This window comes from Crinia signifera, chromosome 8 (genome assembly GCF_055691185.1).
Source record: "Crinia signifera chromosome 8, ASM5569118v1, whole genome shotgun sequence".
NCBI classification, from domain to species: domain Eukaryota; kingdom Metazoa; phylum Chordata; class Amphibia; order Anura; family Myobatrachidae; genus Crinia; species Crinia signifera.
The window spans coordinates 146,278,743-146,299,435 of NC_139224.1; the positions used below are offsets into that span (position 1 = coordinate 146,278,743).

Here is a 20,693-nt window from a genome sequence, read left to right on the forward strand (position 1 = left end):
GAATCTATGGAGATCCCTCTCCTGTGTTGCTGTGGCTTCTTTGTCCTATCTCCAGCAGACACTTGAGACTCCCGGACCTTCAACCGCAGTTACCACTGTTATATTACACAGACAGGTTAAAACCATGACAAGGCTTGCTGCAATCTGTAGTTCAACAGCAGCCAGACAGCCGCTCCCCCTCCCCTAATCACCCCCACCTCTACAACAAACAGCCACCAAATCACAATGGTACCAAGAATGTGCCTTATGGGAATAGTAATGTAATTCACATCTTTAGAGAGCATACTGTACATTACAATTCACAAGTCATTAATACGCCTTTCTGACCAGACTGGAAACAGGTCAAAAGTATTTTGAAAAAGGGAATATGTTGCCCATAGCAGCCAGCCAAATCCGACATATCAAGCACTCTAGAAGGTCATAGCTAGAATTTGATTGGTTGATTGACATTCGGGTTAAAAAAAAAAAAAAAAAAAAGTGAAAAAACCCATGTCGACCATTTGACTTTATACCTAATGCTTGTGTCAACATTGCTGCCCGTCGACCTAGTTGGTGTAGACCCAACAACCGACACCCATTCTAAGTAGTTTACCCACTTCCACATACTAGGACAGTGGGTGACGCCACCAATTATATATCATCACATACTGTACATTATAAATTCATCCGTGTGTAAGTACAGAATACATACAGACTTTGATGGCAGAAAAGAACCGCTGTTGTACAATCTGCAGCAGAATACTGACCATTGGGTAGTTTCATGAAAGATTGTTATACCGATTTTGCCTCCGGCATTTAAATACATCCCACACAAGGGTTAAAGTGCCGTGTCTGGTCAATCACACAATAACAGGTTCCCACTTCTACTACAAAACGGGAAACTTGGGCTCCAAAATATATAAGTGGTTAATTCAAATATGTATCCAGAAAACATGCTGCAAAGGCACTGAAATACCAACAACTGATGGGACTCTAGAACACTTATGGTAAGTATATGTATAATACTGTCTGCACACGTTAAGTCAATATGAAGATAAGTGGCCGACATTAAAGTTTCAAGAGTGCATCCTGTTGACCAACACCTGCAATTCATGAACGTGGGATCATTTAGCCTATATAACCAATAGTAATATATATGCTAAATTAAGAAACATAAAAATAGATATTTCTTTGAAAACTAAAAGAATTACCATGAATGAGGATGTAAAATCCTCGGGGGAGTGTAGCAGAACATTCCCTCCAGATTCTTTGTATGAAATAGAGCATGGGACAGCGAAATCACCAGGCAAGAGGGTAGATGGGACTTTTCCGGCACTGCCCGGCTTCTCGCGGCCAGGATCAAACCTGTCAATTGTTAAGGTTATACCTTCTTCATCTAAGAGAGGAAAAAGCGAGATATAAGAAAGCAGATAATCGTAACACAAACACATGACTAAACCAATAAAAACAAGAAGCCCTTGCATAGTACTGTAAGCCTGACAAAAGAACACTGCATACTGCAACTGTAAAAGGAAATGTCATAGGTAATGTGAACTGTTCGCAGGGTACCCTCTAACCACGCCAAAAGGTGCAAGTAGCCATCACGGGAGGGGGTGTGGTCTCAGGGCATGCACCCCCCCGTGTCAAATCAGGTATGGATCGTATTGTTGAGACCACTTAGGTCGACAGGTATCTAGGTCGACATGGGTTTCTTTTTTTTTACCCGAATGTCGATACAGTCGACATGGACACAGTTTGAAGTCAACCGCAGCCACTCGCATCGCTCGCTATGCTTCGGGCACACTATTTTATTCTCCCACCACGCCCTAGTGGATGGTAGGGCATGAAATACCGCCTGTTGGCACATGGCTCAAAAAAAACAGTAAAAAAATAAATAAAAAAAACACATCTCGACCTTCCAACCTGTCGACCTAACCCACGTCGACCTTCTCCCGCGTCGACCCAATGACTGTCGGCAATACAACCGTATACCGTGTCAACCTTAGTGGCATGCCCAGCACTTTCAGACATACTAGGTTGCCCCAATGATCTCCATAATTAATTCAGGTAGACCACCGATTTTCCGGCAACCGTTTGTCCGGAACCTCTTTTAATCTGGACACTTTTGATTTGTCCGGATTAAAGGAGTTTAGGGACCTCCTTTAAACCGGACAAAGCAAAATTGTAAATTGTCTGGATTAAAAGAGGTTGATGAACCTGAACCACTGGGTACAGCTTCCAAGGACACTGCAGGTGACACAGCAGGCAGCAGTGGGGCTGATATGGCATCCAAGGTCCCAGCAAGACTTTCATTCATACTGCACTTACTGTTAATGGTTGTTCAAAATATACCTGATACCTGTTTTGCTTATACAGCACATAGTACACTGAAATAAACAGTTTTGCATACACTACTGTGTTTATTCATTCATTAATATTATGCTGTAGCATATATTTGACTATTTATTGCTTTAGAAATGTACTGAAGGTGCAAAATTATTAAAAACTAGAAATCCTTCTGTAATCCGGCAAAAATCGATAATCCGCCATGGCATTGGAACCAATCATGCCGGAAAATCAGTGGTGTACCTGTAGATGATGTGCACATACTGTGGTACAGAAGAGGGCATACTTTTTCCATTGGGGTGCTGCTACAAGGGCAGGGAGCATTTTCCCTCTATAAATAACCTATAGGAGGAACACTATTTGCTTTATAAGGGAATATTCTGTCCTATGCATTTATGACTTGATTGTGAGTTAGGCAAAGTGGCTGTAATTGCAGAAGTGGGCGAGGCTGCACATGGCATCCAATCAGCTTTGAAGCAACATTTATCAAAAGTGCACTTTAAAATGATGTAATAGCTGATTGGAGAAGTTGCCCGTGACAACCACACCGTTCTTCTCAATGCCATGGAAGGCGGCTTGTATCAGTCCCACTTACTGGGTAATGAAGGGTCTCATTAGAGGAATGTTAATGAAATGGAAAACATGCATACTTGTAATCCAATTGGACATAGTTAATACATAGTTGGAATCCAATGGAGAACAATAGTTCTCAGTAATAAACCTTAAAAAGGGAATAGCTGTCAGGAGGACCCAGTGACGACGAACCTTGACACCCCAGCTGTTGTTGAACTAAACATCCCAGCATGCCCTGCATCAGTTTTAGCAAGGCTAAACAGTAAAACTGTAGTAGGGCATGCTGGGATGTGTAGTTTAACAGCTGGAGTGTCAAGGTTAGCCATCACTAACATTACCAATACTTTCCCATTAATCAGATATACCCCCATCAGAAACTTTGGGTCTGATTCAGATAAAATTGCGCACAGTGCTTATGGTGGGTGGAATGCGCAAAAACAAGACTCCATGTTTGATTGCATGCAGTGTCACCTAAGCTGCAGCCTTATTGGCAGAATGCGATTGTTTGGGGGCGGGCAAGAAGCACCTTTTCGAAAATGGCGGTGTATTGTGGAACAGTGCAGTTACTATGTTACAGATCCCAGAGACCTTACTCTACAGTGATGCTAGGATGATGATCCAACAACCATGGTTCCCTAACTGACAACAAAGTACAGTATAAGCCAGGCCAAATGACAATTTAGCACTTACAGCCCTGTACGGTTGTACAGCGGCATTTACATTTAGCTAAAGAACCTTTTTAAAAATACCAGCATTTCATAAGCGGTTGTGAGAGATAAGAGAATTACTGACGGAAGGAATAAGCAGTAATACAAAGTGACACTGACCATCATCCACTGAGAACGATCCAAGCAAGAAGCAAGAGAACAATCTTCTTTCATTCTTTGCGTGACGATAAGAGAGCCGCAAAGCTTTCTCCGACAGCAGCACGCGAGGATTCCTGAGCAGGGAATCACAAAAATAAAAATAAAAATGGGTAATCATTAGTGCCAACCCGATGAGCCGTCACTTAGGAAATGCCCATTCCGATATCAGGATTTTGCATTACATATGTAACTAAATGAAGAATTCGGAGCTAATCTGTGATGCAGGTCACACAACAATGAACTGTATAGGCCAGGGATGGGGAACATTTTGCCCTCCAGCTGTCGTTGAACTACACATCCCAGCATGCCCTGTAACTGTTTTAGCATGACCAAATAGCAAAACTGTAGCAGGGCATGCTGGGATGTGTAGTTCAACAGCTGGAGTGCCAAAGGTTCCTCGTACCTGGTCTAGGCTTAGATAGGACAGATCCGATTTGGGTGCAATCGAGAGGGGATGTGGTCAAATCCTAATAGCCAGAATCCCGACAGATCACACTAGTAAGTAACGGGGCTAGGGTCGGGCTGCAGTTATGGGAGGGGGAACCAGGGTTAAAATACTTAATGGGGTACGTTGGGATACCACTTTCAGCCTTTTGACTGACGGATTTAGTTCCCGACCCTTTCGAGAATTATTTACCTACAGTTGGTGCAAGCGTTACTGATGGGGAGTTTAAGGAGATGGTTTGGTGCCAAGCTAGGCACACATACTGCTCTTGTATGAGCCAGGGCAGAGCTGTGCACTTAAGGTGCCCATCCACAAACATGCGATTTGGTCACTTTTTATGCGATTGCTGCTATCACATAAAATGCCATGTATTCAACAGCTGGACCAACGCGATGTGGGGTTCCATGCGCATCACATGGGAGCCTGCGAGTCGCAATGCTAGTAGGGGGAGAACCCTTGGATGACTTCAGTCAGGCAGGCTTTGTATGCAATATATTGTCTGCAAAAGGACCACATAGGATTAATGGGCGGCTGGAGACTTCTCTGAGAAGTCACCTAGTCCTAGGGCATTCCCAGCTTTAGAGTAAACTTGCTGCCATCAGTTCAATATTTAATTGGCAATATGGTCTCATAACTACCTGTAATAGCTGAAATGTAATCCTATGGCATCTCCCACTGGTGTTGAATCCCAGAGTACAGTTCTAGTTGGAGGGAAGTTTATAGGCAGCATCCTATTTGCCATATTCCTGAAGAAACAAATACAATTTAAGATCATTCTAAAATATGAATTTATAGATGTAGAAGTAGATGAGAGGTGAAGTGATCAGCTCATATTACTCCATTATATAGGATTACAGACCCCACTAACAGGTGTTGGGGGTGTGACCAGCAGTGAAGAGGCCTCCGCCATCTGTCTGGGGCACAAGTGCGGTAATAACAGCTAACCAATTAGACATTGTGTTCTCACACCCACAGCATATACTGATGACATGTATAACAGGAGTTACTGACACGTCATTGCATATCAGACCAAGGTGACCATACTCAGTGCACTAACCGGCCTGATAAGCCAATTAATGCAAAGTGATTGGCTGAAAACAAGCACCAATTATCCTTCTGTCGGCCATGAAATGTTCTCCAGCATTCCTGACCGATGAGATCATTTGGGCTTGGATAGGACACAACCACCAGTTTACATACAAATTAATCTGACGGTGGATAATTACCAATCCTCAGGCAGACTAAATATCTGACAGTATGTGGCCGGGATATAGGTTTTCAGCATGTGTGCTTATTAATGACTGACCGCCAGTGTTATCTGACAGTGTATGGTCACCATTACCGATACAAAACAAGGACTACCTTATAGCTAGGTAAGGAGTGGAAGTGTTTAGGTGCCAGAAATATCGCATAGAACTCGCATACATCCAGTACTGTCAGCTAAGCAGCGGCATCTAGCAGATACCACAGGTGCCGATGCCAGCATTTAAATGGCACCTCACATACTTTGGAGCCAATAGGATCGACCTCATAGACATGAATAATGAGACCATTTAGCATCCCCATTACAATGTCATGAGTCATGACAAAGAAAAATCTGGATTATGAACTTGGCGTCATATACAGGCGAGACACAGCAGGCTTCCTACTTCCATAATGACAAATCTACACCTCTCACTTGCCGCTTAGAACCAATTCACTTTCCGCATCATGGCGCTGCCCGTATCACACACAGCTCTGCCCTCTGTCTGAAGAATGGTCACACAACAGTTTTGACTCAGTAATGCCCCTTTCACATGGACAAATATTTCCCGGGTTATTGCACATGAATGCGCAACAACCCTGGAAACTGGTCAGTGTGAAAGGATCCTGGAAGATTGTCCAGGGTTCAACATTACGGGATTTTATCCCGGGTCGGACCTGGGATGGCCACAGGTATCTGGGGACGACTGCACTGTAAAGGGGCAGTTAGGACATCTCCCAGCGCCACTTCCCGATTACGTCACCCACCCGGCTTTACACAGAGTCAGGCAGCTAGTGTAAAAGTGCTTGCAAGCTGGGATTTTGGACCAGACATGCAAGCGCTTTCCAGTGTGAAAGGGGTATAAGAAAACAATGTCAGCAGTTTGCATGCTGACATAAAACTCCCTCAAACTCCTGGCTCTTTTCCCATACAGATCACTTGGCGAGTTATTTCCATTTTTTTGTTAAATGGACCAGAACACTATAAACAAAGCCTGCAGTGGTACAAGTGTCCATGTGGCTGTCACACCCACCCACAGTATCAGCAGCACGTCTACTTTGGTGACTATTCTGATTGGCTACAGGTTGTTTTAGTCCCACCCACTAAACACTCTACTAGTCCAACAACTCATAAACTAACTTGTAACAAGATATAAAGATCAGTAAAAAATACAATATGTACATACTACTAGGCAACACAAAACACGGTACTTATGTACTAGCACGGCGCCCACGATATTTGGTCGCACAACACATAATCGCATGGCATACACCCGATGCACTGCGATTTAAAATTGTATAAGCCCCCTATACGCTGTTTAATTGTATAAGCACCCTAATGGGGGCTTACTATGTTAAATGCACCCCCCACTATGAATGTGAACCCGTAGCGAGCCTGCGAGGGGTGGCGGTACTAGCACGGCGCCCATCGCATCGCAGGCCATAAGCTATGCGATGGCAGCCAATGTTATACAATTTTGAATTGTATACAATCGAATTGTATGACGTTCTATCGCATATACAATGGTATACGATTTTAAAATTGTATAAGCACCCTAATGGGGGCTTACAATGTTAAATGCACCCCCCCCGCTATGAACGTGAAACCGAAGCGCGGCGAGACGCGTTCTACGACCTTTTCATACCCCCACTATCCACATCGTCGTGGAGTTGATTTTACATAGTGAGACACCGAGCCCGAAGCGTGGCGAGCGCAGTGTGCCCCGCGAGGGGACGCGTACTACTTCACATTTATTACGCGTCCCCATGCTGCGCTCGCCACGCTTCGGGCTCGGTGGCTCGCCACACTATATAAAATCAACTCCACGCGGACGTGGGGGTATGAAAAGGTCATAGGACGCGTACCGCCACCCCTCGCAGGCTCGCTACGGGTTCACATTCATAGTGGGGGGTGCATTTAACATAGTAAGCCCCCATTAGGGTGCTTATACAATTTTAAAATCGTATACCATTGTATATGCGATAGAACGTCATACAATTCGATTGTATACAATTCAAAATTGTATAACATTGGCTGCCATCGCATAGCTTATGGCCTGCGATGCGATGGGCGCCGTGCTAGTACCGCCACCCCTCGCAGGCTCGCTACGGGTTCACATTCATAGTGGGGGGTGCATTTAACATAGTAAGCCCCCATTAGGGTGCTTATACAATTATAAATCGTATACCATTGTATATGCGATAGAACGGCATACAATTCGATTGTATACAATTCAAAATTGTATAACATTGGCTGCCATCGCATAGCTTATGGCCTGCGATGCGATGGGCGCCGTGCTAGTACACAAGTACCCAAAACACTAAACAACATTCGTACATAGCCATATTGCAAACGACAGTAGGGGGAATACATTATGAGTGTAGAAAGTCCTGTTAAGAGTTTGTATTGTCCCCAAGAATCTCTTGTCGCAGTGTAATCCTTTGCAATAATAAATACAAATGCCTTTTTTTTTTTTTTTTTAAGACTCTTCAGGGTATTGCCCACTTACTGGATGATCTCAGATACACAGTAATGGTGCCCAGCACACAGAGACACTGTGGTGCATGTTTCTACACGATGGGCCTGATTCTGGTTTACGCGCAAAGGCAAACTCCTCCTTTAATGGACAAAACCATGTGCACTGCAGGTGGGGCAGATGTAACGGGTGCCGGATGGGGTCCCGACAATCGGGATCCCAACAGTCATTAACCCGACATCGGAATCCCCACTGTTAAAAACACAGACGGCTGGGTTCCCGACAGCCATAGAGGGAGAATAGGTGGCAAGCCACCGTGCCCGCAGCGTGGCTAACACAGCGAGCCCACAAGGGGCATTGTTGCGCAGGCCACGCTGTCTGAGTCCGGCCAGTCGGGATCCCGATGTCGAGCTAATGACTGTCGGGATCCCGACTGTCTGAACCGCATACCACACCCGATGTAACATGTTCAGAGAGTTAGATTTGGGTGGGGTTTGTACTTGTACTAAAGTGATATCTATATTGCAGTGTAACAATAAAGTAGCTAGTATTTACCCTGCATAGAAACAAAATAACGCAACAATATAACTCTGCACATGTTACATCTGCCCCCCCCCCCCCCCCTGCAGTGCAGCATGGTTTTGTCTGTGAAAGAAAAAGTTTGCTTTTGCAAGTGAACCAGAATCAGGGCCACTGTAGGACTACACTATATCTACCATCTCTGCAATTTCCCCAACTTCCAAACGCGCTCGGTGGCTCACCACACTATATAAATCAACTCCACGCCGACGTGGATAGTGAGGGGTATGAAAAGGTCGGAGGACGCGTTCCGCTGCACTCGCCACGCTTTGGGGTGGCGTGGATACTGGGGGTGATGCAAAACAATGCCATAGGTGATCTCATAGTAAGCACCCATCACATGGGTGCATGTACAATACAATAATCGCATCGCATTTGGTGCCATGCAATATTTCATTGTATAAGCACTCCTGTGCATTTAATATTGACATCGCATCGTACTATACACGCTACGCGATGCGATTTTCCTATGCAGAATAGCCCACTAAGCTACTTGCTTAGTGGGCACCATGATAATACACAAGTACCAACAAGTTTTTTAAGGCCATATGTATATTCCAAATTACATGATCACAGTTAGTATAATTTGGTAGTTACCACATTTCTGGCAAGGCGGTTCACTCTGCTACCCCCGTCACAGGTTACTTTTACCAATAGATGGCCACGTGGATAGTGAATCAAGCAGATGTTGGTAAAACAAGTGAAAACCCCCAAAAACGTGTGTCACCGCGTGTAATCCATATGGTGATCATAGACATTGTAGGTCAATTATGCAACACAAAGGCCCACAAGCCGGTATAAACAAGCACATTTACCAGCATTGCCAGAGAATAAACGTCTTACCTCATATTAATCTGATTTTCATTGTGAGTGGGATTCCCTTCCTTGTGGTACTGCAATCTCTTCATACTCATTTTTGCATTTGTGTCCTTAAAACATAAGATAGAGTCATATGCAAATACAACGGGAAGCTGCTTAATCATGGTTTCCACTTAACGAGATATTTACAGTTTCCAATGGTGGGGCTAATTCAACTTCAGTCGCCAATTAGCAACAATCGCTTTTAGGTGGTAGAGTGCATGCACTGGTGTTTTCACTAGCCTGTTTTAGCAGCGCCCTTCCCTGATTTTTAAAGTGCGCAATTCCCTCTGCCAAATCTGTCCCCGCGTGACTAGATGCCATGCACACAGCATCTATTCACATAAACCAGTGTGCCCAGGGGAAGCCCAGCACTACCGTAGATGAAAGGTATGTCCCAGAGGCGATGTTGCCAGGCCTGGCTTGCCAATGCTGCCCCCTGTACAGCAACGCCCTGATCCTAGAAGGATCATTAGCACGCATGAGCCCTTAAACTGCCATTGCAATCTGGAAAATGCATCTGTAGTCTTAAGGCCAGCGGAGGATCCCTCCAGACATTGCAGGCATATCCAGACTATTTGCGGGGTGGACCAAAGCGGCTGCATATGCAGCCGCTGCTACCCAAACCATGGTGGCCTAGTGCCTGCGTTCACAGCTAGGCTGTGCAGGGAGCTACCCTAAATAATAATAATACTATTTATATAGCACTTTTCTTCAAATAGGACTCAAAAATGCTTTAAAATTTGCCTTTATAGCACAACCCCCCCCCCCCACAAGCTTAACAGTGGATATTAGTGAAATGCTTAAGAGAACAGCAAAGTCTTGAGTCTATTTTTGAAAGATTCTACAGTGGGGGCCTCTAGCAATATGCGGGAGACAGAGTTCCATAGAATCAAATCCACAAACCTGTAAGCTTGACCCCCAGAAGAGTTCAGGCAGATTCTAGGTACAGTTAATAGTCCATCATCTGCAGATTGCAAATATCGAGCTGGGCAGTAAGGAATCAAGTTCCTTGGGCCCTGGTCATGAAGTGCTTTGAAAGTCACTAAGCCAATCTTAAAAGTGATTCCTCCTTTTACAGGCAGCCGGTGAAGGGAGTAGAGAATGGGTGTAATGTGGCTGGAGCAGGGCTGGTTGGTTAATAGCCTGGCAATGGTATTTTATACCATCTGTAAGCAGTGCAATTATTTTACTGTGAGACCAAGGTAGAGGGCATTGCAGCAGTCTAGGCGTGAGGATACAAAAGCTTGTAAACCTGTGGGCAGGTCTACAGAGGTGTGAGCAAAAACTAAGCAACTGTATGTACTACAGATAGACTGCTAAGCGGGCAACAGGGTTTCACATTTAACTGAATTTGACTCAAAATGTATATACAGTATTGAAAGGTGAACAACCTATTGGAGAGCAAAATAGACCCATAACAAACAAAGTCACCACCCAGCCACTGGCATCATTTCCACCCGTGGTTGTTAGCGACTGATGTGGACCAGGACGGATCTCCATCACCTTTATGTATACAATCACAGATTAGAAAGAACATTACCAAATCCGGCTTCATAGAAACGCCCTTTATTTATATGGCACCACAAGGGTTCCACAGCGCCCAATTACAGAGTACACATAATCAAAACAGCTTACAGTTGGAGACAATACAGGGTAAAAGATTATAGGAACATCAGCTGATTACTGCAACATAAGTATCCAGGTGGCAGAAAACAGCGTGCTTTGGTGCAGTCGAAGACTGCTGAAGTAAGAAAGGATAAGCACATGAGGTCCCTGCTCGTGAGAGCTTAAGGCCCCCATACACTAGCCGATTTTGGTCAGATTTCAGCCAGATCAGTCGGATCTGACCGAAATCGGACCAAAATCGGCTAGTTTTGATGTCCCCTCAGATCCGATGCGCGGTCCCGTGCGCATCGGATCTGCGTCGGGTGGTCGGACCTGCTGCACGTCCGACCACCCGACTTGGGACCTAGTGGGGCGGCGCGACGGTAGAGGGAGCAGGGGGGGCTGGGGACGCTGTGGGGGACACAGGCGGCATAGAGCCGGGATGGGGGAGCCGGCAGGAGCTATCCGTACTGAATAAAAAAAAAAGCCCATACAATGAATGGGCGGCCTGTGATTGGCTGAGCGCTCTCTCAGCCAGTCAGCAATTGGCTGAGAGAGCGCTCAGCCAATCACAGGCTGCCCATTCATTGTATAGGCTTTTTTTTCTAGCACTGACAGCTCCCGGCTCTATGCCGCCTGTGTCCCCCGCAGCGTCCCCAGCCCCCCCTGCTCCCACCAGCAGCCCCCAGTCTCGAGACGATTTATCACATGTAAAAAATGGCACATCAAGTGCCAATCTAATCAAGCTCCCCCGGGGAGCAGCCGGGGAAGCTCAGGGGGAATTTGGGGGCGACTTGTCAGACAGACAGGGGTGACACCGGAGGGGTAGACAGGGCGAGGAACAGGTTAGGAGGACAGTTTGCTGGGTTTGGTAAAGAAGTGGGTCTTAAGTGCCCGTTTGAAGTTGTGTATGGAAGTGGGGAGTCTGAGGGGGGAGAGGTAGAGAATTCCAGTGTAAGGGAGCAGCACGTGAAAAATGTTGGTGGTGGGAGGAGGCAATAAGTCAGCAGAAGAGCTGACGGGTGTTAGCAGAGGAAATTGCTCAGTGTCCCGTTTTCAGCAGCAACCAGAGATGGTCGCTGGTGAAAAGGTCACACTGCCGAGAGAAGAGGCAGGGAAGGTCGCTGGTCGGAGGAGCATGCTCCTCCGACCAGCGACCATTAGGGGGCTGAAATCGGGAGCGCGCACCTGGCGATTTATCGCCAGTGCACACTCCAATAGCTGGCAATATGGTCGTTCAGCGACCATATTGACAGCGATTATAGCCCATGTGTATGCACCTTAAAGGGATATAAGGTCAGAGATGTAAATGGGAGAGGAGTGGGTGAGGGCTTTATAAGTGAGTGTGCGAAGTTTGAATTGAATACTGAAAGGGAAGGGAGGTCAGTGAAGGCCTTGTAGAAGAGAGTAGGTGGAGGTAGTGCGTTTAGTGAGGAAGATGAGTCGTGCTGCAGAATTGAGCATAGTTTGGAGACGGGCATTTGTTAGGGATACCAGTAGGGTGGCCAATCCCGGGATCGGGATCGGCGGGATCCCGGGATTTGGCCCCCAAAACGCCGGGATTTCAATCCCGGGATTGGAATTTCCAATCCCGGGATTTCGGGATTAAACTGCGCATGCGCAGTTTAATGCCGGGCAGCGTCTGAGCACTCAGACGCTGCCCGGCTTCTCCGAATCCCCGAGTGCGCAGCGTGACGAGGTCACGCTGCGAGGTCACGCTGCGCAGGGCACAGCCGCACGTCCACGGCTGCCCGCCCGCCCAGCGCTCCCGGCCACCTGCCCGCCCACTCACCCACCCAGCGCTGACGGCCGGCAGCACTCACGGCCGGCCACCCGCCCGCTCACCCACCCAGCGCTCACGGGGACCCAGCGGCAGCGGTACCTGCCACCCACCTAGCAGTCCCTGCCACACACCAGCCCTCCCACCAAGCGGTCCCTGCCACCCACCCGCCCTCCCACCCAGCGGTCCCTGCCACCCACCCGCCCTCCCACCCAGCGGTCCCTGCCACCCACCCGCCCAGCGCTTGGGCGGCCAGGGTGTTTTTTTATTTTTAGGGAAGCCAATCCCGGGATCCCGGGAATCCCGGGATTGAGCATTTTTCAATCCCGAATCCCGGGATTGAAAAAATGCCCCGGGATTGGCATCCCTAGATACCAGTTAGAAGGAGATTGCAGTAGTCCAGCCTGGATATGATCAGCGAGTGGATAATGGTCTTAGTGGCATCCTGAGTGAGAAAAGGTCTAATTCTGAAAATATTTTTGAGAGGAGGTGCTGAATATGTGGTTTGAAAAAATAATAAAAAAGAAAGGAGAAAGAGAGAGAGAGGGGGGGTCAATGATTACTCCAAGACAGCATACTTGGGGGCTAGAGGTGATAGTTGTGCAATCAATAGATAATGAGATTGTGGGATGTGAGGGAGGGTGGGAAGATGATCATCTCAGTCTTGGACATGTCCTTTGATATGAAGCATGGAAAATAAATGAAGATAATCTGCCACGCTAAGAGGCTAAAACAGGGGATATATGGATTGCAGAGTCCTCACCCAACACAATTGGGGCAGATGCAGTACAGAGAATGGGGGGTATTCAATGCTGTGGGTGAGCGGCGACAGCGAGCAGAGCTTCCTGCTCACTGTCACCACTCACCCTGTCAGTATTCAACGCAGCCCCCTCATACACCAATTCCCCCTCGCTCTATTTTTTGAGCGAGGGGGAATTGGCGTATGCGGCTGCTGAACCAGCGAGACTCGCGGCTAAATACAGCGAGTTTCCTGCATTAGCCGCGGGTCTCGCTGTTTTGAGGAATTCTCACCGTCCTGTGATGGCGAGGATTTCCCCAGAACATTGAATAGAGCGAGCGGCTGGCGCGGGGTTTAAATAGCGAGGATCGCTGGTTTTCTGCAATCCTCACGGTTTTACCCCCCCTCTGCCGCATTAAATACCTGCCAGTGTGTCACAAAACTTGACGGTCAGTGTAGTTACACATCTGCAGTGCTAGTCAGCAGTGTACACATCTGCAGCACTGGTCACTGGTATATAAAAAAGGTACACACCTGCACCAGTATAAAAATAGCACATATGCACCAGTGGTCACCAGTATAGTACATATTAGCAGCACTGGTCACTGGTGAACTCCAGTATTGCTAGTCTACACCTGCCCCAGTGATGCCAAGTACAGTATAGCTGGTATAACCGTGCCCCATTGATGCCCAGGCCAGCATAGATGGCAAACACATGCACCAGTGATATCCAGTATAGATAGTATACGTCTCCACCAGTGATGCCCAGTATAGATAGTATACGTCTTCACCAGGTACCCCCCAGTAAGTATGACATACGTCTGCACCGATCACGGCATATAACCCAGCACTCACCTGGAGCTCAGCATGGATGCAGTCACCTGTCTGCTGGTTCCCTTGCTGCTACAGGTCACTACGGCAGCGCTCCTGGGCGGTAAGGCTGGCGGCAGATCCCCAGGGAGGGGTCTACGTGATATACAGTGACAGTTACCGGTAACCCTCACACACCAAATCCACCAGCTGGCACTGCTGCTAATATGGCGCCAGTACATCCCAAGGGCCCGGGGACGCTATTCCCGCCCCTAAGCCAATCAGTGGCGATTCACGGACGAAGTCAACCAATAACAATTACGACACGGCAAATTGTCAGCCAATCGTATCACTTCAATTCAAAGCAGCTAACGGCAGCAGAGAAGGGAGGCGAGAGTGGGAATGATTTGCGCATGTGCTTTAGTGACTGGATTCTGGTTACCAAGCAACAGTGCAGACGCTGCATTCTGTCCACTCATGTGATTGATTCTGGAACGCGCTGTGTAATTGGGGAGGGAGACCACGTGATCACACTGAACTGGAGCGTATGAGAGCTGGCCAAAACCATACACCTACCAGTGGTAGCCAACCCTAGCCCTCGAGAGCTACCAACAGGTCACATTTTCCAGACAACCTAGCTGCTGCACAGCTGCACTCATTAATCACTGACACATTTTAAAAGATACACAGATGGAGCTAATTAGCTCACTTGAGATTCTGTGAGGAGACCTGCAAAACATTCACTGTTGGTAGCTCTCGAGGACTAGGGTTGGCTACCCCAGACCTATACGATTTGGGCTCTTTTCACCCGATTCTGAAGGATCGTTGCGATAAATCGTGTGAAAAAGTTCCTAAATTGTATGTGCCTAACGGCCCCCACTATGCAATTCACCTGCAATTTGGGCTCTTCATTGATCGCCCCAAGGAGCCCAAATTGCAGATGAATGACAGCAGGTCTGATGCGCAGCCCCGAGTGCATCGCACCAGAGTCTGCACGTTGCTTCGGTTGCAGAAACAATCTCTTGGATGGCTTCTGCAGTCGGGCAGGCTTGGCTGGGATCGCATGTGATATATCGCATGCAAAAAGACCACGTACAATATATCGCATGCGATCCTGCCACCTGGGAAGGTCCCAGGCAGCTAAAGCAGTTATTTCCAGCGACTTTTCCAAGGGTAGACGTCACCGCAGTGTATGGGGCTCTCAGCCTCCTTGGACTTGGAGATAGCGCGTGCTGCATATAAAAGGGGCCATACACTACTGCGACTTCTCACAGCAGTGTATGGCCAGCCAATCCCCCCTGAGATCTGGGCGGCAGTATTGCATGCGGTCTATGGACATGCAAACATTAATAAATATCCAGATGATTTACCTGAAGGGATTACAGCAGATATATCTGATTTTTGCTTAAGACCCTCCAATTTTGACCACAAAAGCATTCCACTTAAGGTCCATACACACTGGGCAATTATTACCAGTTTATTATATAGCGCACACATATTCCGCAGCGCTTTCCCTGCCCCAGTGGAGCTTACAATCTATATTCCCTACCACATGTACACACACACACAGACATTCTAGGGTTAATTTTGTTAGGAGCCAAATAACCTACCAGTATGTTTTTGGAATGTGGGAGAAAACCAAAGTACCGAAAGCAAACCCACTCAGGTATGGGGAGAATATACAAACTCTGCACAGTTGGTGGGAATTAAACCCATGACCTCAGTGCTGTGAGGCAGTAATGCTAACCATTACACCGTCCATACTGCCCCAATCACCCATATTTGAGTATTTTGATACTCTACTCCAAAGCATTCGGCCAATATTGTTTATAATTTGAAGTGTCTCATATTTTCTCTGTATTTGTACGTTCTACCTACGATTTTCCTTATTTTCATGATATGTCCCATGTGGAATCCCTCTTTTCCCTGTCTCAAAGCATAATTAATACCTACCAAGTGTCCTGAGTTTTACAGGACAGTCCCAGGTTTGGGAGTGGGTTGTTTTCCTAAAAGTAATGCGTCATAAACACTATAAGATATGATATGCGTACAGATGCCAATCCCGGGGCATTTTTTTCAATCCCGGTAACCGGGATTGAAAAATGCTCAATCCCGGGATTCCCGGGATCCCGGGATTGGCATCCCTAAAAGAATATTGCCGCTGTACCCCCCCACATAATTTTCGTTTTTGGAGCTGTGGAGGAGGGCAGGCGGCAGAGGTGCAGGGGCAGGCGGCAGTGGTGTGGGGGCAGGTGTCGGGAATGACGCGGAGGCTGGGAGGCGCATTGGGTATGACGCATGAGGCTGGTATAGGCCCGACGGCGAGCGTCTTCCGGATGCTGGGGATGCCACTCTGCAGCCTGCGCAGCGTGACCTATGACCGAATAACGCTGCCCAGGCCACACACCAGCTCGAGAACAGCCGGGCAGCATCTAAGCAGCTGCTCAGATGGTGCCCAGCGTTGATCAAGCCGTGAGCGCAGAGGAGATCAGCAGCAGCAGCACACGCACACGCTACGGAGATCGCAGCTCACACGGACACTCTCTCCAGCTACATGGACACAGCGTCTGCAGCGCTTGTACTGTGAGCCGGACACCGCCGCCGCAGCTGCCTCCGAATCTCCCTGCACTTTTTAAATTGTTTTAACCGTATCATTTGTTCACTATCTGGAAATTGTCTTGTCCTGGAAATAAACCTGTTGTTTGACCTTACCACCTGTCTTTTGTCGGATTGGACAAAGATACCGTTATGGGAACTCGGGACAGAAATAAAAAGTAAGTTCACGATCCTGTTTTACCCTTGAAGCATATATTTGCCAAAGATACCTTGATGTGCATGCCAGAATAGAACTTCAAAGTAAGTTGACTTCCTTCTGGCACCTACACACAAGGACATCTCTGACATATTCAGAAGATTTAAGGAAAATCACTATCCTTGGAGGTTTTCTCACTGGTCATCTCCCAGCGCTGGTCACCTGTGTATATTGTCTTAAAGTTTCTCTCTAGGTTGGGCGTAACCTTTCCCTAGGAGACCAGCAGCTTCCACACTTTAGCGCAAGGTTTAAACCAATTTTTTCTGTACTTGTGGTGCCCGGCATTAGACTGCGCATGCGCAGTCTAATCCCGAAATCCCTAGATTGGATAGTCCAATCCCGGGATTGAAATCCCGGACATTTTGTGGCCAAATCCCGGGATCCTGCCGATCCCGATCCCGGGATGTGCCACCCTAGATATGCGGTACATCCAATGCCATTAACGGTATTGGCAGTGCCGAGAAATTAACGATTCACTTGTTAAACACTGAACAATATCATTGTTCAGTGATGTCACCAGGACCCCGCCAAACATGTAGTCACTGGCTATATCGTCAGATTTCATTGCATGTCCAGATGATAGAGGCTATTGTTAACGATCTGTGGGAGTGTACATCATTAACAATATAGTGGGTATACACTGAATGATATGCACGATGAGATCATGAACGATATCATTATCATGCATATCTCTTATATATTTAGCCAGATCCGTCACTCAAAGCAGTGTAGGGAAAGGTGGGCGGGGTTCCACGGGTGATTGACAGGCCCGTCCACCGTTATCCACACTGCAAACCAAGGGCTGTAAGGTTCTACACGCCAGCTCTGTCCTACACACCACCACCGCCCATACAAGTCCAAACCCCGCCCCACGGCTACACACCGCACCCCCCACACCATCCGTCCTACTCACAAGCTTATCCGCCCCCTCCTCGGCCGCCACTCCCAGGACCGCCCCACTGATACATACCACCCCCCCCCCCCCCCCCACAGCCTCTCTCTCTTGCCAGACCACGCTGCGTCTGACAGCCTCATCCCCACGATCCGCCCCCTCCTGTCCCACCACTAGCCATGCCCACTCTACACACCGCGGCCGCCCCCCACAGCCTCTCTCTACACAGGCCAGGCTCTACGGCAGCCTGAGCCAAACACCGGCAGGCAGATGATGCCTGCAGAAATGAAGGGTCCAGACGCGATCCGCCCCCTCCTCGCCCACCAATTGCAAAGCCTGCACACCTGCAGGCAGCAGCACACAGCGGTCCCCAATCTCCTTAGTGCCCTCATCACTTAGGCTGCTCCGTGGACAGGCTCCAACCCAGGGGGCAGAGCCGTCTGCATGCTGTAGCACTGCCCTGCTACTTCCTGTGCGTCTGTTTGTCAGTGTGGCCTCGCTGGCCCAGGCACCAGCCATGCGCCTGCAGCTGCCTTTACCGGAGACAGCACAGCAGGCTCAGTAGTGCCGCTAATATGACGGACCAGGATGAGGGAGCTTAGTGACCACAGCCACCGCAGCTTCTCACGGCTGCCTGCCACCCACTGTAATATGCCCACTCCAGTCTATGCCCCACAGTGGATTATAGGAGCCAGCGCTGATGGGGTCTGCGGGCAGGGGAGGGGGGGCATGATGTAGCTTACAGCATGTACATTACAGCACTGCAGGACCCCAACAATGAGGTACAACAAAATGCCACTCTGGAAAGTAAAGGTTTAAAACGTTACATGGGGGAGTGAAAAACTGCAGGATATTAGAGGTGCATGGGACACTACTAACTTTTATTTGCAAGGGGGAGCCATATTTGTAGTTACGCCACTGACTTACTCGGGTACAATTTGCTGTGCCCAATTTCATGGGAGGAATCATAGCTGGCAGCTCCACCTCTGACCATGCCAGCGCCTCCCATTTGCCTATGAGGCTCCCTTATGTCAGACCACACTTCCTGGGACTGTTTGCAGGACCAGATTGAGTGCTCCGCCAACAACATCCCCAAACCCATCCTCATTCTTAAAAAAAAAGTGGCTGCCCTGGACCACAGGATTTGCGCAGTAAGTAGTGGCCTGCACACCGTGCACATAGCCCAGCTCACTAATAGCACCTCTGGACACCCTTCTGCACCCCCAGCAGCACCGCATCTACCTCTCCCCCACCCGCAGCACACTCACACGCGCCTCTCCCCCCACCAACGCCTACTTCACACCTAAGCCAAACACAGCTGCAGTACCCCTGCACCCACCACTCACCCACCCACAGCGCACCTGCACAAACCCGCTTCACACCCACTACTCCCCAACCTGTGCGAACACTCCTCCCACCCACGCCAACCCCGCAATTGCACCTACTGTGCACATGGTACGCCTACATCCACATGCAGATCACATGCACCTGACCCTCACACACCCACAACTCCATCACAAAAGCCACACCGATACAACCGACCCTCACCCACCCACGCCATCGACACTCCACCACCCACATCGCCTCCACATCCACATGTAAAAACACCACACCCACCCCTCCCGCATCCATAGTATTTCACCACCTGTCCCTCCCACACAAACCATATTTCACACAATAAAGGTGTTCACAGGTTAAGGGGGCGCAGTATACCACACCCACCCCTCCGTAACAAACCATATTTCACGTAATACACGCGTTCACAGGTTATGGGGGCAGAGCCCCTGACGTCGGTGTGAAGAGCGCCCATAGGGCGCGATGAATCACCTAGTTGTTAATGTAAATTATATAGTGTTTACCCACCTTAGCGTTTGATGGAAGGTCAGGACAGGGGTTTCTAGCTATTGACGGAGGGATTTATTAGTCCCAATGCTTTATGATTAAATTATAATTGGTACGTCCTCATCTTTGCGGCCACTGCTTACGTAGCATATGGCGAGCCACAGAGGTTATTTTCTGGGTCCACGCCACCATCTATTACCCCTAGTAAAGTTGTGGTGAACAAAGCAAGCCACTCAGCCCAAAGTGAAGTGAGCAAAGCGTGCCTGCAAGAGGACAACATACCTCACAACTTCTGTTGATTGGAAATAGGTTAGGGGGACTCCCAACTGCCCCCGCCCCCCAGGTGGGACCACAAAACCATCCCACAAAACTGGGGTGGACCCGCGAAAAACGGGACAGTTGGGAGATATGGGACAATCACCATTCACGTAGCAGCTAATGTAACTGGCGTAAGCGGTGGCCGCAGCGGCGTAGCTTTGTTTGGGGCGCCTCCCCGCCCGTCCGGCCCCCTGTGCCCCCCGTGCCTGCCGCCCGTGCCCCCTCCCCCCATTGCCGCATGCTTATCTGTCCGCGCGTCCCGGCTCCCCTCCTGGCTTCAATAAATTCTATGCAGATGGACCACGATAAAATGGCCGCCCCCATACCGCAGACAGTTTCAGAGAACAGTCTGCTTTATGGGGTGGCCATTTTATCGTGGTCCGTCTCCATAGCATTGATTGAAAACAGGAGGGGAGCCGGGACGCGCGGACAGGTAAGCATGCGGGGCATGGGGGGCGGGGGGATTACTATAGCACCGCAGCCCCCCCGGCGCCCCCATTTGCACATCGCCCCCCCGCGACTGTGGG

The 20,693-nt window shown here is 48.5% G+C and overlaps 1 protein-coding gene across 1 annotated transcript in view; it reads right to left on the reverse strand.

Annotated features, from left to right (window-relative positions):
- The window catches only part of STIL (STIL centriolar assembly protein), a 41,826-nt gene extending 27,223 nt beyond the window's left edge, over positions 1-14,603 (reverse strand). Inside the window, exons 1-5 of the mRNA XM_083157353.1 lie at positions 14,348-14,603; positions 9,351-9,436; positions 4,848-4,955; positions 3,726-3,838; positions 1,191-1,375 (exon numbers count right to left, since the gene is read on the reverse strand). Of these exons, the coding sequence (XP_083013479.1) occupies positions 1,191-1,375; positions 3,726-3,838; positions 4,848-4,955; positions 9,351-9,421 (477 nt within the window). The 5' untranslated portion in view covers positions 9,422-9,436; positions 14,348-14,603. The remainder of the gene's footprint in view (positions 1-1,190; positions 1,376-3,725; positions 3,839-4,847; positions 4,956-9,350; positions 9,437-14,347) is intronic.
- Between the last annotated feature and the right edge of the window lie 6,090 nt (positions 14,604-20,693).